The sequence below is a fragment of the Bombyx mori genome, chromosome 2, assembly GCF_030269925.1.
Source record: "Bombyx mori chromosome 2, ASM3026992v2".
Classification (NCBI taxonomy): Eukaryota; Metazoa; Arthropoda; class Insecta; order Lepidoptera; family Bombycidae; genus Bombyx; species Bombyx mori.
In genome coordinates, this window is record NC_085108.1 from 733,095 (window position 1) to 751,225 (window position 18,131).

Genomic DNA, 18,131 nt, shown 5'->3' on the forward strand with positions numbered 1-18,131 from the left:
AAATATGATTATTGAGATACTTACCAGCGAGTGGATTTAGCCGCTTACTATTAAATATTTCTGTTAGATCTCACCACGCTGTTTTATTAAGTAATTTTAACTGTGCGAATAAAAATACATTTGCAATTTTTGAAATTTTATTTTCCATACAAATTCCGTCTTAGCGTTAATCGACACGTACAAAATTGTCATTATCGATATCATTAACATATTTATATACACACGCTGTATCACTCGATGGGCGAATACAACAAATGAAAATTTATATTTAGACTCTGGAACACGATATTTGACAGTTCGGAACTTTCAAACGTCAAATGCAAATCTCAAAGTTACATTCGAATTAAGGCCTTCTTGTATGAAAAAGAAAGGATTTTATCACACCTGCCCATTGATTGATATCGGAATACACCTTAGACATCGGAAGACACATTCTAGCAGCAAGGTTCGTGGTCAGACAAGAATATTTTATCTTTATTCCACGTCAATTTGGATTTCGAGTATCTGACAATATAATATATTTCGTGTGAATTATCATTGCTTTTAAGATAAAAAAAAACTATTTTATTGCCATGGCGTTACTGGCTCATGGCTATGTCTTCGATCTATAGAATAACAAAAAGCTGTATGTTTTTTTGCAAGAAGACGACCATGATTTATTGTATCATAACTTATGGAAGAAAAACGGTTACGACCATTGTACTAGATTCTGTAAAGAGTGACATCTCGCGCATTTGGCGTTTGCAAAATCACACCTCGAGAATTATTATTAAAATATTATAAACGAAGAGTAAAATGTACATTCATTAAACAAATGTCATTACACAACGTACGCTAGACTATTTTAAAAAATAAATTGGCAGTGACAATGCTAGATGACAGAATGTTCTAGTTATTTTTAAATTAAAACACATTTTACGTCTAATCTTATTAATTAATTGAGTAGTATTTACGAAATCCTGTATGTTAATTGCGCGTTTTTTTTACAGTCGGCTTTATGCTTTCCTTGAAAATTTGGCAACAATAAATTTTTACGCTATTATAGGTTATGTTAGCACGAGCTTTTGCGTAGCTTTGTGATGTGATGAAACTATCGAGCTTATCTGTCGATGACCCTAGAAGCTATCAAAAGTTTTTGAAAATTTTTAGGGAGCCCAGAAAGTTTGGGACTGTCAAGAAATACAATCCACACAGCGTTTTTTTGCTTTTTCCAGACTACAATTTGAAGAAAGTCGACATTAATTAGCATACAGGTTTTCATAGACCCAGTTCTAAGTTCAATTAGAATAAATGGTCTAATTAGCATACAGGTTTTCTAATCATAGACCCAGTTCTGGGTTCAATTAGAATAGCTGGTCTAATATCCTGTAGAGTTGCCTGGGGTACCGGGTTCGGTCGTCATCTTGAAATCTCTGAGGATGGATGTAATATGACGCAGGAGTTCTTATACTAACATGCGGTCTGCTCCTCAACTGATAGTTCTTCAATTCTGATGCCGCAAACTGAGGCTCCTGGTAGTTTCTGAACCGGGAAAATGTGTAGTCTCTCTCCGGGGTCACGACAAAGCCACTTGGTATTCTGTTTAGAGGCAAAGCTGGGGAAAGGGCCTCATTATACCGAATGTCATAGTCGTTCTCCAAGGAGTCGGCCAGATTTTGTTTTATAGATATGTTTTCTGGGAGGAGCGGTGGTTTCCCTGTGGCCGTGTAAGGCTTCGATATTTCGGCCTTAATCTTCGGCTTGGGATCCTCGTAGGGCGCAGTGGTTGCTAAGTACGGTTTTATGTAATCTCCCGGTGCCAATGTCGACTCTAATTTGCCCCTGATGGCTTCGTAATTGTCGTTGTACACTCTCAGAACCTTTGTGGCTAGGTGTTTGGCTTTTTGATCTGGTGTCGTCGGTTCCGTTGTGGTTGTGGGCTTCGAAGTCCTCAGTCTGGTCACTTGGGTTGTGGTTTCTCTTTTCTTGTCGTATTCGACGTCCTCCTCGTCGTAATACTCGTATTCTTCTTCTGGAGCTTTTAACTCTTGAGGGAGTACTCTCTCCGTGGTCACGGAAGTTGTATATTTGGTTGTAGTGGTCGTGGATTTGGCTGGGGTTGTTGTAGTTTTAAGCGTGGTAGTGGGTTCAGGAGTGGTTGTTCTAGAAGTTGTGGGGATAGGTGTGGAAGTAGTAGTCGTAGGTTTAGGGGTGGTGTTTAAAGGAGCTGTCAGATCCCTGCCGGCGACGGGCTGCAACCCTCGCGGCAGGTACGGACTACCACCCCTAGACGGTAAAAAAGGACGTTTGATAACTTTTACCGTAGGTCTAACTTCTTTGACTTTCGTCTCAGTCTCTTCTCTTTCGCGTCTGTTATTCTTACTCTTGTCATCGTAGTCATAATAATAGTCATCGGTGAGCTTAGACCTGGGTCTCTCTTTTTCTCTAGAATTGGATAGTCTCTGAGATTTCCCAGTAGGTTCGTAATAATAATCGTCATCATATTCTTCTGGTCTTTTCGTCTTTCTTGGCTTGTTTACAGTTTGAGGTCTGGTAGGTTTGAATTTCTCTTTTTCAACTGGTTCCGGTCTAGGACGTTGTACCGTACTGGTCTTTCCGGAAGAAGACGGTCTTCTCGGTTCTTCTTCTTCATAATCATAGTAATCATCGTCATCAGCCCTCGGAGGTACTTTCGTGGTTGTAACCGTCACATATTCGTATTTTCCTTTTTCACTTAAAGGGACTGGTCTTTTTATTTTGGGTGGGGCCCTCGGCTGGCTGAACAAACCGTGGCCATTGGGCTTAACTAGAGCTTGACCTTCTGGTGCTGTAGGTATTTCTCTTTTCTCTTCGTGAACTTTTTCGTCTTTGTAGGGGCGGTCATCTCTATTTCTGTATGGTCGTTCATCTCTATAGCGTCTGCCTTCGGATTGATATCTATCATCCCGAGTCCTCTCTCTATTTTTCTCTGGAGTTTCGTCTCTAAGTGGCCTAGGTCTGACCTGAGATCTGGGTTCATCTCTAGGTCGAATTTCATCTCTGGGTCTTGTCTCATCTCTTGGCCGAATTTCATCTCTGGGTCTTATCTCATCTCTTGGCCGAATTTCATCACGAGGTCTTGCCTCATCTCTTGGTCGAATTTCATCTCTGGGTCTTATCTCATCTCTTGACCGAATTTCATCTCTGGGTCTTATCTCATCTCTTGGGCGAATTTCGTCTCTTGGTCTTATTTCATCTCTTGGACTGGTTTCGTCTCTAGACTTGATTATTTCATCTCTTGAATTTCCCTCATTTAGCACTTTGTCTTCAGTAGACCTCGTGTCTTCGTCTACTAAGTCTCTTGGCCTATATTCATCTCTGTTACGGTTTGGCCCATCCCTCTTAGCCCCACGTCTGTCATCTTCTAAGCTGTATCTATCATCGTCTCTTGGTCTATTCCGCCGACTCCCGCCTCGATATGCAGGTCTGCGATCGTCGTCATCATATGGCCTCCTCTTTCCTGGTCTCCTGTCGTAGGGTCTACGGTCTTCAAGGTCTTCCTCTATCGTTTCATCTCGAGGGCGCGGGCGCCGGTCGTATCTGGAATAATTGTTTTTTTAATATCCTTAGCAAACTTCGATCAGCACTTATTACAAAACAAACTTAATTCGTGTTGGTCATATGACTGCTTCGCATTAGTTTATAGGGTAGGACAATCAAAATTTTGATTTCATGCACTTTTGGACTTATCTCTTCGGATAACCACTTTATGCAAAAAAGAATGATTTTAAAAGTCACATATGGTGGGTGATCTGGTCTCAAATTTGATTTATCTGTACCAAGGAAACCCTGAGACTGGTATAAATACGAATAAATAGATAATAATATATACTAATAATATATATATAATAATACATAATAATATATAAATATCAAAAACTCAGATATAGAGCAAACAAATCTGTTCATGAGCTCACAGGGCTCAAACCGGGTGTTGCTAACACTAACCCTAGCAAGAGCAGTGCTTCGCAGAATCTACCACCGGATCGGAAACGCGACCCACTGAGAAGATCCGGCGAGAAACTCAGTGGGCTAAAATCGACGGAAAAAGCGACTAAATAAGCCCTTTATTTGTCATGTAGGTCACCGGTGCCCTACGTTGTGCACTGAAGTACTAACTATTCTTTTGTCGCTTATATGGGTGGATGAGCTCAGGTTAAGTGTTAAGTGGTTATGGAGCATCTATAACGTAAATACTGCCACCCACCTTGAGACGTGAGTTCTAAGCTTTTAGTTTTAACAGTACAACGGCTGCTCCACCCTTCAGACCGAAACGCATTACTGCTTCACGGCAGAAATAGGCAGGGCGGTGGTACCTACCCGCGCGGACGCGCAAGACGTCCTACCACTAATAAGTAATTATGTTGATTTCTGTTATTAAGGCCCAGGAATATCTAGTAGATTCTGGTTGGGGAAGACGAATCCGATTGAAACATACATTAACAAACAAACAAAGGCAAAGTTAGGCAATCCAGGCGCTTAATAACAGAAATTAAAATAATTACTTCAGTGCGCCGCGTAGGGCACCGGTGACCTACAGGACAGTGAAAGGGTTATATTCCTTGTAAAAAAAAACACGTGTGACACTCGGGGACTGCCGCGGTAAAGCTATTGCATAGCATTTTTATCAACTTATGCAGTTATAATAAGACAATAATAATTTAATATTAAAACAATAATAAAATAAGACCGCGCTATATTTATAAACATTAACTAAAACAAAACATTAACTGTCCCCTTCACACGCATAAGCTAGACCGCGCGAGAGAGAGATGGGTAGACTTTTCATGATGCGCATGCAGTGCGACGTCACGCCGCGCGCTTATTCACAAACACTACACAAGCGCAACGTGTGAATGTGTTGAACGCGAGCTACATGGTAGGCGGAGTGGGGAGTGTTAGGTTTTATTTTCGTTACGGAATTTCTTGATTCGCCGCGCTCAAAGCCCGCGATAAAAGCTATGCAATAGCTTAAAAAATGGCTGCAAGTTTCCACAGTGAAACATACCTGTCATCATCGTAATCGTCAGCCGGTCTGTTCTTTTTGACGGGCCTGGCGCCGGGACGTGGTCTGGGTCTTCTTCTGAAAACACGACGAACAGAAGTTTATTTGGAGATGAAACTCGACTTAAAAACGAAGTCAGTGACGTCAGATATTTTATGACGTCCCTAATTAATTGGTACTAGTGATGCCCTGGTAGTCGGAATTCGACTATAATTAATTGAATTAATTAAAAGTTTGTACACTATTATGATTCTATCGTCAAAGACTATTATACTTCTATAATCATAGATTTAGCCAAGACTACACATTAGACATATATTAATAAAGACAAACAATATTTAATCTATATTCCATTTGACCACAGACTATAAGCAATAAGAAAATCTTGACAATAAACAAATAGTATGCATGAGTGTGTGTGTGTCAAATACATGGAAGTGTGTGTAATGTGTTTATTTAGTGATTTAATGTCATTTTTTATGGATAAATTTAAAAAGATATTAGCGTTCTGCACTCCTTCCCTATATTCTCTATAAGTGTGGGAAATTTCATACTCCGTCCGCGTAATTTCCGTAAAAAGGGGTACAAAGTTTTTGCTTCACGTATTAATATATAGATAACTGAAAATTACTACTCGTCTAACGCGGACTGTAGCTTGGATGGCTCTGATCTCAATTTAAATTAAGGCACGCAAATCTAACCTACAGACACAGCCCACTGAGTTTCTCGCCCGATCTACTCAGTCTCGATTCCGATCCGGTGGTAGATCCTACGAAGCACTGCTCTTGCTAGGGCTGGTTTTAGCAAATTCTTTCAGGCTGAGCACATGAGCTCACTTATCCATTCGGGCGTAGCTGGAAATGCCTCTTAGGCTACAAGCCAATAAGTAGAATAAAACACGAAACACTAACCTGTCGTCATAATCATAGTCGTCTCTGTAATAGTAGTCGTCATCATAATAATCGTATCTGTAGTGGGGGCGGCGGCGGGCGGGGCGAGGCGCGCGGGGCGGGGGTGCGGCCGTGGTCGTCGTGGTGGTGGTGGGTGGTGGAGGGGGCGGGGCTGACGTCGTAGCTTTATACAAAGCTTCGTTTCTGGAATAGAGGAACACGGACTTTTTTAATGCTTATTAGGGTGGACGATCTCACAGCCCACCGGGTGTTAAATGGTTACTGGAGCCCATAGACATCTACAACGTAAATTCGCCACCAACCCTCGAGACATTTCTTGGGTTTCAGTTTTTACAGTACAACGGCTGCCCCGCTCTTCAAACTGAAACGAATTACTGCTTCACGGCAGAAATAAGCAAGGTGGTACCTACCCATGAGGACTCAACCCACAGACACAGCCCACTGAGTTTCTCGCCCGATCTTCTCAGTCGCATTTCCGATCCGGTGGTAGATTCATTGGAACACGGCTCTTGCTAGTTGTCAAGTTTGAGCCCCGTGAGCTCACCTACTAATTCGGCGAATCTAGAATAACCCCTTGAGGTTATTAGAATAGGTAGGAAAAAAGTGAGGACTCACAAGAGGTTCTACCACCGGTAAACGCGAAATCGTAATTTACAGTTTTGAGGGTAGGACAGGCGTTGTGATCAAATTTGACCTTGAGACGTCCACTCCTGGCCACAGGTCTTCCCCAAGGTTGGCCACATTAACAAGCAGATCCCCGCGACCTTTAGCAGGTCGTCAGTCGACCTCGTGAGAGGTCTATCCACGCTGCCTTTTCCTATTCCACGAGACCTTTTTGGTCCACCGTCATTACCTGTTAAAATAGTTTGGGGAGTTCTTGCAATCTACTTCGGAGACGAAGTGGCAGATGAACGTCTTCTGATCGAAAGCTGTGTAGTTCGCGCAGAGGAAGTCGTACCGGGTACCAAACAAACAGTGATGGTACACCTGAAAGCAAGATTCGAAAACAAACAGAAATATTATGTGCAGTAATACCTGACATGCCTTGGTGATTTAATTTATAAGGATACTGGCAATTGGAGTCAGTTTGTTGAAGACATGTATAAGATGCTCGGTGACTTAGTCGCTTTACTGGTGTTAGGACCTCTTACGAGTCCGCACGGGTAGGTTGTTTTTTTAAAATGCTTAGATGGGTAGACGAGCTCACAGCCCACCTAGTGTTAAGTGGTTACTGGAGCCGATAGACATCTACAACGTAAATGCGCCACCCACCTTGAGATATAAGTTCTAAGGTCTCAATTATAGTTACAACGGCTGCCCCACCCTTCAAACCGAAACGCATCACTGCTTCACGGCAGAAATAGGCAGGGCGGTGGTACCTACCCGCGCGGACTCACAAGAGATCGTACCACCAGTAGAATGTAGTAGACTCATTGAATACCTGGCATTTGTGTGGTACTGACGCGTAAAACCCGTCGTGCAGTCCGTCACACTTGAAGTCCATGGTCTCCGGGGGAGGCACGGCCTCGTAGAACGGATACTCCGAGAGGTTATAACCGTTCAATTCCCGGGGAAGGTTCGGGTCAAGTAAGTAGTCTATCTGTGGGATGCCCGATAGTTTCCTGGTCGAGTTCGTTGGTGCTTCGCCACCATCCGCCGTTGTTTCTGTCTGAAATTTGAAAGAAACTGGATTGAAAGAAACTGGAATTATTGCTATACTCGTATGGCAAGAGGAGAAATGAGTTCTAAGGTTCGGTATAGTTACAACGGCTGCCTCGCCCTTCAAACCGAAACTGCTTCATGGCATAAATAGGCAGGGTGGTGGTACCTACCCGTGCGGATTTACAAGAGGTCCTACCACCAGCCATTATACAACGTACAGTATTTATACCAAAGTCTTCTTATTTGTCTCCACCTTAACCCACTAGGTGGGACCGGCACAGCTAATTTTTCTCTTCCATTCTTTTTTATCAACTTTCATCTCAAAACTCACTCCTCTCTCTCTCTCTGATATCATCATTCACACACTCCATCCATGTCTTCTTCGGTCGACCTCTTCCCCCTCTACCTTGTACTACCATTTCCATACATCTCCTAGTCACATGCATCTCCTATCTACGCATCACATATCCATACCACGTTAACTACTACGCTACTAGTTCTGTGAATCTAGTATAAACCCTCGAGGTTACTAAGATAGGTAGGATAAAAAAGCAGGACAGAGTCTGCGGCGCTCTCGAGCTGAACATTACCTCTGCTCCATCTTCAGGTCCTGATGGCTCTTCCTCGGGTGCCGCGGTTGTCGTGCTGGTCTTCGAGAAGATCAGGGATGTGGCCTTCAATGCTGCAGTATTTGGTAGCTCCGACGCTAAGATAGCTAGGAGACAAACTGAAACAAAAGAAATGTTCATATGGTAAATTAGGCATTGTACGGTTCACAGCACATTACTGGTGTTTTTTGGAACGAAGTTCCTTATGGGACGATGCGGAGGGGTGCCCTAACCGGAAAAAAACGTCCGTAACGTAAGATTTTTATTATTTATGTATAGTCTTAGTATGATGGCTATACAGTGTCTAATGTATAGTCTACGTGATGACGGTTATTATTATTTTTATGATAGAACATCCTATCAGCCCATGGACGTCCACTGCTGGATATAGGCCTCCCCCAAGTCTCGCCACAAAGACTGGTCCTGCGCTGTCTGCATCCAGCGGATCCCCGCTAACCTCAATAGGTCGTCGACCCACCTTGTGGGAGGCCTACCCACGCTACGGCTTCCAGTACGCGGTCGCCACTCAAGAACTTTCTAGCCCCAACGGCCATCCGTTCTGCGAGCAATGTGTCCTGCCCACTGCCACTTCAATGTCGCAATCCTTTGGGCTATGTCGGTTACTATGGTTTTCCTGCGAATCTTCTCATTTCTGATTTGATCTCGCAGTGAAACTCCAAGCATAGCCCTCTCCTTTGCTCTTTGGGTGACCTTGAGCCTTCTCATAAGGCCCATTGTAAGCGACCACGTCTCAGTGCCATATGTCATCACTGGCAACACACACTGGTCAAAGACTTTCGTCTTGAGACACTGTGGTATTTGTGATGAGAAGATTTTACGTAGCTTTCCGAACGCTGTCCATCTGAGCTGGATTCGAAGGTTGACCTCTTTTTCGAAGTTGAACTTACCTAGATATATAGAACATAATTAGGCTTAATTATTATTATTCATATAAATAGCTGTTTCTTTGTATATTATTATTATATATTTTTTATAACTCATTGTGAATGAAATAAAGTTAATAACTTTGTAAAGTAGCCTTTTTTTATCAATAAAAAAATCATAATAAAAAATGTATACCCGAATAATTATTTTCTTTATACCTCGAATAGAACATAAAATTAATATTTTTATAATAAGGAACTTCGTTCCTATCCGGTGTCCCACGACACCACACATCTTTTTTTGCCTTTTCTATGCAGACGAGCATACGGCCTACCTTAAGGTAGGTGGTTACCGTTGCTCGTGGACATTATCAATGCCAAGGGCAGAGCCAAGCCGCTGCCCACCATTGAGTACTCTCCGCAAGCATCGTCTGAAGAAGGACATGTCACAGCGCTCAGGAAACACCGTGAAAGGGAGACCATTCCAAAGCCAAAGGTGTGTCGCAGAAAAGATATTTGGAACGCAGTGCTAAGCAGTAAAAGTCACAAGTGGACATCACAACCGCAATGCCGTGCCAATAGGCAAACTTTTCCCTAACATGCAGGTGTTTTGTTATTGGATGCTGCCTACTTCTGCCGCGACTGCGTCAATGTTCTGATTTGAATTCTGATTCTGGTAATTAGGCTAATTAAATTTATTTTGTTTTTAATTTTGTTATTATTGTTGTTTGTGAAACATGTACTAAGAAAGTATTTCATTAGAATTGCTGATTGCGTGATTCGAACCCCATTTGGCAGGAGTACCCCGGCCTTGTCTTTTAGCCCCGTATAACTTCAAAATGAAGTCGTCGTGGCCTAAAGGATAAGACGTCCGGTGCATTCATATGTAGCGATGCACCGGTGTTCAAATCCCACAGGCGGGTACCAATTTTTCTAATGAAATACGTACTCAGCAAAGGTTCACGATTGACTTCCACGGTGAAGGAATAATATTGTGTAATAAAAACCAAACCGGCAAAATTATAATTTGCTTAATCACTGGTGGTAGGACCTCTTGGGAGTCCGCACGGGTAGGTACCACCACCCCGCCTATTTCCGCCGTGAAGCAGTAATGCGTTTCGGTTCAAAGGGTAGGGTAGCCGTTGTAACTATACTGAGACCTTAGAACTTATATCTCGAGGTGGGTGACGCATTTACGTTGTAGATGTCTATGGGCTCCAGTAACCACTTAACACCAGGTGGGCTGTGAGCTCGTCTATCCGTCTAAGCAATAAATAAAAATGTATATTCACAGATTGGATGATAGACAAAGCGGTGTAAAATTCATCAATGATATGTTTTCAAACCAATGATAGGTTCTCAATAGCCTACGCGATAATAATTAAAAACCTCCTTCTTGCGTCGTATTCCTCAATGCTGAAGGTCATGACCACTACTGTAGCACTCGCACGATCTTTCTCCATCCGTTTCTGTCTCTGGCGATGTGGAGGGCGTTGTGAACTGTGGAATGGTGCGAATCTGGTCGAATGTATCGGGTCGCGACCCTGAGGCCTTTTCCAAACCACTCCACCGATCGCGATGAGCTTGTCGTATTAGGACCAATGAATTGGGTTGGCCTTTTCCCAACCACCCCACCGGTCGCGATGAGCCTGTCGTATTTGGACCAATCAATTGGGTTGGCCTTTTCCCAAACACTCCACCGGTCGCGATGGGCTTGTCATATCTGGATCAATGAATTGGGTTGGCCTTTTCACAAGCACACCTCCGGTCGCGATGAGCCTGTCGTACTTGGACCAATCAATTGGGTTGGCCTTTTCCTAAACACTCCACCGGTCGCGATGAGCCTGTCGTATCTGGACCAAGGAATTGGGTTGGCCTTTTCCCAAGCACTCCACCGATCGCGATGAGTTTCTCGAGGTTAAAAACCTCCGTTCTTGTTCAAATTTGCTCCGTTCGTATGTTATTGCGGTGAGGCAATACAAACACAAACCGTTTAGGATAAAGCCATTGGCTTGAAGATGTTGCAACCGATAATTTTATTGATTTTCCTCTTAACACTAACGTGTTGTAATACCCAAGGAGGCCTTCTTCGAAATATTTACGCAAAGCTCGTTCAGAGGCGCTTTTTACATGAGTCGTCATTTATACATTTAAAGGCCTCTAAACTCGAAAAATATGATGCGAAAGGTAATGTTCGAAATCAATCTGCGGGTTTTTTTTATTGCTAAAAGGGTAGACGCTTTAGGACGAGGATGGATAAGGAAATATAGTGATAATGGAAGACCGTAGCAAACCGTCATACATGTAGGTACCGTTCCGGTCGAGAAGCAAGAAGAAGTGACAGATGTCAAGTCGCAAAGGCACCGTCAAATCGCGACCAGTGTTGGCGTGGTAAAAACACAAAAACCCTGGTGGTAGGACCTCTTGTGAGTCAGCACGGGTAGGTACCACCACCACCCTGCCTATTTCTGCCGTGAAGCAGTAATGCGTTTCGGTTTGAAGGGCGGAGCAGCCATTGTAACTATACTGAGACCTTACAACTGATATCTCAAGGTGGGTGGCGCATTTACGTTGTAGATGTCTATGGGCTCCAGTAACCACTTAACACCAGGTGGGCTGTGAGCTCGTCCACCCATCTAAGCAATAAAAAAATAAAAAAAGCAGCTGCAACAGATAGGCAGCGGGTCGATGACATGTCCTTCTTCAACCGAGGCTTGTGGAGAGTATTAAGCGGTAGGCAGCGGCTGGCTCTGCCCCTGACATTGCTGAAGTCCATGGGCGACGGTAACCACTTACCATTACATGGGCTGTATGATCGTCTGCCTACACGGGCAATAAAAAGGACTGCAATAAAACAACTGCAAACTTACATTGAACTTAAAATTTACGTTCACTTGTAGTTATGTTAAATAAAGCCGTTTGCGACCGCAAAATAATGTGAAGGCGTCTTCTTAAAATAGACCAACTCGTGAAAAGTCAAGGACGCGATCAAAATTCATTATTTCGCTTCCATTATCCAACAAAATAAGTTCATATATTATGTTGAATGTGAAAATATCGAGTTGTTTAGCTTGTCCTTTGAGAAATGCCAGTACGGATTATTATTTTTATTGTTTAAATCGGTGTACGAGCTGTCGGCCCGCCTGATCTTAAGTGATTACTGGAGCCCATAGACATCTGCAACGTAAATGCTGCCACCCACCTTGAGATATAAGTTCTAAGGTCTCAGTATAGTTACAACGGCTGCCCCGCCCTTCAAACCGAAACGCATTACTGCTTCACGGCAGAAATAGGCAAGATGGTGGTACCTACCCGTGCGGACTTACAAGAGGTCCTACCACTGCCCTGGTAAAACTGGAAAGGCCTCCGGGCCACCAGTAAGCTCTCAAACACCAGCGCTGTTCACTTCATCTACTTTGAATAACATTAGCTGAGCCACCTCCTTTGGCCTTTCTTAATACGCTTTTATTAGCTTCAGACGTATGTATGTTTGTAACGGAATCTTTGAACATGATTTTGACCCCCTTCAAAACACCGGATTAACTCGAAATTTGGTATACTTATTAAGGACCGAGGACAAATTAATATTAAAATAAAATAATAGAAAAAATTTAAATTCAACTAAAAAAATGAAAATAAACTTGAATTAAAAATAGTGTAAGGAAACGTGATTTTATTGCAAAAAAAAGCGTGGGTTGCATGGTATCAGTAGTTATAAATGTTTTATGAACAGATATGAGTAGAAGGGTTGTTTTGATCATATCCTGCCAGCTCCTTTTGCCTTTTTCTTGTCTTCTATTTATCTAAATGTATTTAACTGGATTTGTGTGAAAGGCAATAAATGATTTTCTATTTATTATTTACTAGCAGCCCGCTCCGGCTCCGCTCGGGTCAACAAAGATTTCTATGATATTTTACATTGTTTTATTTTTTAAATAAAAGAACACTTATTGCGGCGTAACTATAATAGTTAGACATATGCTGTCGCGATACTTTTTGTAAATAATAATGTGTTCTACAAAGTCGTAGTACATTATTTTATTCTATTATCAATAGTTTTCGCAGGGCACGCGATGTAAAGAATATTTTAGGTAATTTTTTTACACCTTGGATTACATTATTGGAGTTTTAGTAAGGATTCCTAATGTTTTCAAAAAAGAGCCTATGTCACTCGGGAATAGTGTAGCTTCCAAACAGTGAAAAAATTTTTCAAATCGGTTCAGTAGTTTCGGAGCCTATTCAATACAAACAAACAAACAAATCTTTCCTATTTATAATTACTAGAGGTCCCGCAGTAGTCGAAATTCGACTATAATTAATTGGAATTGTAAGTTTGCACACTATTATGATTGTAATTTATACTTCTATAATCACAAATATCGCCAAGGCTACACTATAAAAAATATGAATAAAGACAAATAATATTAAATTTTAATCTATTCTCAATTTGACCACAGACGTCAAGAACAAAAGTTTGACAATAAATAGTATGCATGCGTGTGTGCGTCAAATACATGGTATGTAGTGTGTGTAATGTTTTCTTTATTGATTTAATGTATCTTTTATGCATTATTTAAAAAAAATATTAGCATTGTGCACTTCTTCTCTATATTTTCTATAAGTGTGGAAAATTTCATACGCCTCCGTCCGCGCAATTTTCGTAAAAAGGGATACAAAGTTTTTGCTTCACGTATTAATATATAGATAATATTAGTATAGATTATTATTAAAGATAAAAAAGAAATTCTGAGTGTCCCATCGCATAACCATCTCCGTTGTCTTTTGGCTAACCTTGAGCCTTCCGTCTAAAAATACACCAAATTTTACCGTTTGATGGAAATATTAAGCTATGACGTAAGATGTGAAAGATCACGTACGTCACGAGTGACGTAATCGACGTAATTCCGAGAGTGTCTTTTGCATTACATTACGTGCGTGATGAGTTCACGGTCCATATTGCCGTCTTGAGAGGTGAATTCACGCTATGATGTCTGTGGGCTTGGGTAGCCACTTGTCATCAGATAGTGACCTCGTGTCGTCGTGGCCTAAAGGATAAGACGTCCGGTGCATTCGTGTTGAGCGATGCACCCGGTGTTCGAATCCCGCAGGCGGGTACCAATTTTTCTAATGAAATACGTTTTTAACAAATGTTCACGATTGACTTTCCACGGTGAAGGAATAACATCGCGTAATAAAAATTAAACCCGCAAAATTATAAATTGCGTAATTACTGGTGTAAAGCCTCTTTTGAGTCCGCGCGGGTAGGTACCACCACCCCGCCTAATTCTGCCGTGAAGCAGTAATGCGTTTCGGTTTGAAGGGTGGAGCAGCCGTTGTAACTATACTTGAGACCTTAGAACTTATATATCAAGGTGGGTGGCGCATTTACGTTGTAGATGTCTATGGGTTCCAGTAACCACTTAACAGCAGGTGGGTTGTGAGCTCGTCCACCCATCTAAGCAATAAAAAATAATACAATGATTACATTTAAGGTAATTGTTAGAAATAATGATTAATGACAGAAACTGCTAAATAAAATCTGATAATCGTAACATTTTTCGTTTCCAAATGATTCTTTTCCACCTGATGGTTGTCTGGAAGAAATTGCTCTTAGCGATAAGACCGCCAATTGTACTTTTTTGTATTTAATGTTTTGTATTGGTTTTTTTTTGGTGTACAATAAAGAATACTCTCTCTCTTCCTCTCTCCCCCTCTCTTTCTCCTCTCATTCTTGATGTCGATCTAAACGTCACAGCACGTGACGTCATATGTGTTTAATCTTTGAACATTACTGCACGATCTGTGGTTGGCTCGTTCAAACAAAACTTGTTTGATTCCCTACATACGTTAATTATATATTTAATTCAATATGTCCGAGAATAAACAACTTTTAAATTTATTCAAAATAACATTATGACAAAGTTCTCGAAACTTCTTAACCTTGGCATTATGATGTAATATTGAAATTAAATAAGGTTTTATTTAATTTTAATGGAATAATAATTTGCAAAAATTTGAAGGTGAAACATTTAACTATTATTTACACTCACACGGTTCGTATTTTTCTAGAATTTAGAACATAGAACACACGTAAGGCTTGTTGTAAGTAAGTATTGTTGTATACATGAGCCCACCGTTGTAGACCAAGGGCAACTCCGATGAAATCCACGGGACTCCTCGTCGCTACAGTCCCCCAGCATTTAATGATGCATCTTCGATCAATCCAAGACGATGGTGCGCGCGACAGAAGTGAAACTTCTTAATTAAAATTTCTCTTGTAATTTGGAATGTTTGGTATTACGACCTAACTCACTTAGTCCTTTCCCTCTCTCCACGGTTGAGTGGCTCGCGAGATGCTCTATTTTCTCACTCTTCACACTCATAAATCATGGATTGAATTTCAATGAGTTCTGCCATGTTGTATGTTTGTTATGTATTATTGAAGAATAATAAGGAATCTCGGTGGAACCTCCATTTATTACTTGATAATCCTGTTGTCAACTTACGAAACTCAGCCTCCTGTTCTTCGACACCAAAGCTCTTGTTTCGTTATAGTTCTCACACCACACACGTTCACTACCTCATTCGACAGAAACACTTTTTCAAGGAATTCACCAACGCGCAAGGCTCTCTCGAAGGACCAAAATGTAGGGTGCGGCGTGACTTTGTTATTTAAAGATTATGTTGCTTAAAAATGTTTATTGTTAAAATATGAAGTAAATCGAAGAAATGTTAATGTTATGAATGCACCCGGGTGATAATTTTTTTTTTGTTTTTTTTTTTATTGCCCTTGTAGGCAGACGAGCATACGGCCCACCTGATGGTGAGTGGTTACCGTCGCCCATGGACTTCAGCAATGCCAGGGGCAGAGCCAAGCCGCTGCCTACTGCACTTGATTGATCGTGCACTAACGATTTGTGGAAATAAAGTTAACGCGTCACGCAAATTATGCTGACAAAGGTCTTCGGTAATATATCACCGAACACATTCTTCCTAATTTGTGTATTTTCTCTGTAGCCGTAACGAATCTGTCGCGAGTTAAATTTTACTCACAACGCGCATAAAGAAGTGTCACTTCTTAAATGCTACCAACTTAGTTCCGTTATTTTTTTTATTTTATTGCCTTTGCTGATATACCGGTATAGTATCCACCCGGTATCCAATGGTTGTCCATGAACCCCAGCAAGGCGCACAGCCAAGCCGGTGTTTTCGACTAACCTACTAGTATTCAGGGTGATCGTAAGTGACTTACCGAAGATGGTGAATCCCAGCCATCTGTGCCGAGACCTCTTCATGGTTCCAGCTTATCCTGGAGACAACAGAAATTCGATTAAAGATCATGTTACTGATACAAGTCGGATTCGGTGTCAGTTCAGTGAGAAAGCCAATATCATCCTAATACATATATTATAATGACACAAACAAAACCCTAGCCAGGGGTAGAATCTATGCTCTTCCCTTTCCGCACCGATCCGTCGCCGTCGAGCCGGGGGCCGGAGGCGGGAATACGCCCGTACGTCCCGGCCCCTGTAGGTAGCGGCCTCCCCCCGGTGAAGGTCAAGGGGCGACCTGAGGGAGTGAGGCTGCGCGGCGCGCTACCAGCACTCTAGCGCGCTGCCGTGGAGTAAATAGAGCGACCGGTCGACGGTGTATCGCGTCCCGACCCGGCAGGCTGGTTCTGGTCCAGCTGGGTTTTCCGGGACACCAGCGGCACCGTCTGGGCGGCCCGACGGGCTGCCGTACCGAGACGGCCGACGTTTCAGAGCCTTCGATTCGCCTCGAAGGCTCCGTCGGCTGGGCGTCCTTGGGGTAAGCCACGCCGTCTGGTTGTAGTGTTGACCGCGGTAGCCCCCCTACCTCATCCGGGTTCTGACCTCGGAGGGAATCGGACGTCGGGTGTAAGAGTGCAGGGGAGTCGTTTAGTGGGTGGGCCCTAAAATCCTTGGGCCCGCGGTCTGCTCACAACACCATGCAGATCGTTGAGTATCACATAACCCGCGCGCCCCTTTTGCGCGGGGACCTCGTAGGAGATTCGGCCCTCTACCCGAAAAAAAAGAAAAAAAAAAAAAAAAAGGTGTAGAATCTATGAAAACTGTGACCGGTGATTGGAATCACTGATAGCGGATCGGGAGGATCCGAATTGAATTGCTTAGAGCGACGGTGACTGTTTACCTTATGTTCCTCTGGATCGGGTACGTACTTGCAAGAAACTTTTACTGGTGGTAGGACCTCTTGTGAGTTCGCGTTGGTAGCTACCACCAGCCTGCCTATTTCTACCGTGAAGCAGTAATGCATTTCTTCACGGCAGAAATAGGCAGAGCATTTGAAGGGCGAGGCAACTATACTTGAGACCTCAGAACTTATATCTCAAGGTGGGTGGCGCATTTACGTTGTAGATGTCTATGGGCTCCAGTAACCACTTAACACCAGGTGGGCTGTGAGCTCGTCCATCCATCTAAGCAATAAAAAAAAAACGCTCAAGTAGCCATTAGCAAATCCTACCCCTCCTGACTGAGCCTATGCTCGATTACCTGTTCTGGTGAAACTGGAAAGGCCTCCGGGCCACGAGTAATCATTCATTTAAAAAAAAAGAAACTTTTATATTGACTCTTCAAGCGACTCACAAAGTTCATGTATTATATGTCGGTATGATTGAATGCAAATATTCTAATTTGAAGAAGCCATTCACTCGCACTCGTGTCCTTGCGACGACTGTGATTGTGATGTTTGTAAATAGATGGCGCTGGTATTTCGGATACAACCACGAAATATCAGAAGACTCATATATGAAGCGGTTCTTTATTTATTTTTTATTGCTTAGATGTGTGGACGAGCTCACAGCCCACCTGGTGTTAAGTGGCTACTGGAGCCCGTAGACATCTACAACGTAAATGCGCCACCCACCTTGAGATATAAGTTCTAAGGTCTCAGTATAGTTACAACGGCTGCCCCACCCTTCAAACAGAAACGCATTTGCTAAGTACGTATTTCATTAGAAAAATTGGTACCCGCCTGCGGGATTCGAACACCGGTGCATCGCTCG

At 42.5% G+C, this 18,131-nt stretch overlaps 1 protein-coding gene across 3 annotated transcripts in view; it reads right to left on the bottom strand.

The window, feature by feature from the left end:
- Positions 1-119: 119 nt before the first annotated feature.
- LOC101740962 (zinc finger CCCH domain-containing protein 13) overlaps positions 120-18,131 on the bottom strand; it is a 69,769-nt gene continuing 51,757 nt past the window's right edge. For all 3 annotated transcript variants that reach the window (XM_012689412.4, XM_012689413.4, XM_062672355.1), the window contains 7 exons: positions 16,341-16,397; positions 8,187-8,323; positions 7,376-7,603; positions 6,788-6,921; positions 5,935-6,117; positions 5,027-5,101; positions 120-3,558 (listed from right to left, as the gene is read on the bottom strand). In XM_012689412.4, the coding sequence (XP_012544866.1) occupies positions 1,344-3,558; positions 5,027-5,101; positions 5,935-6,117; positions 6,788-6,921; positions 7,376-7,603; positions 8,187-8,323; positions 16,341-16,383 (3,015 nt within the window). In that variant the 5' untranslated portion in view covers positions 16,384-16,397 and the 3' untranslated portion in view covers positions 120-1,343. The remainder of the gene's footprint in view (positions 3,559-5,026; positions 5,102-5,934; positions 6,118-6,787; positions 6,922-7,375; positions 7,604-8,186; positions 8,324-16,340; positions 16,398-18,131) is intronic.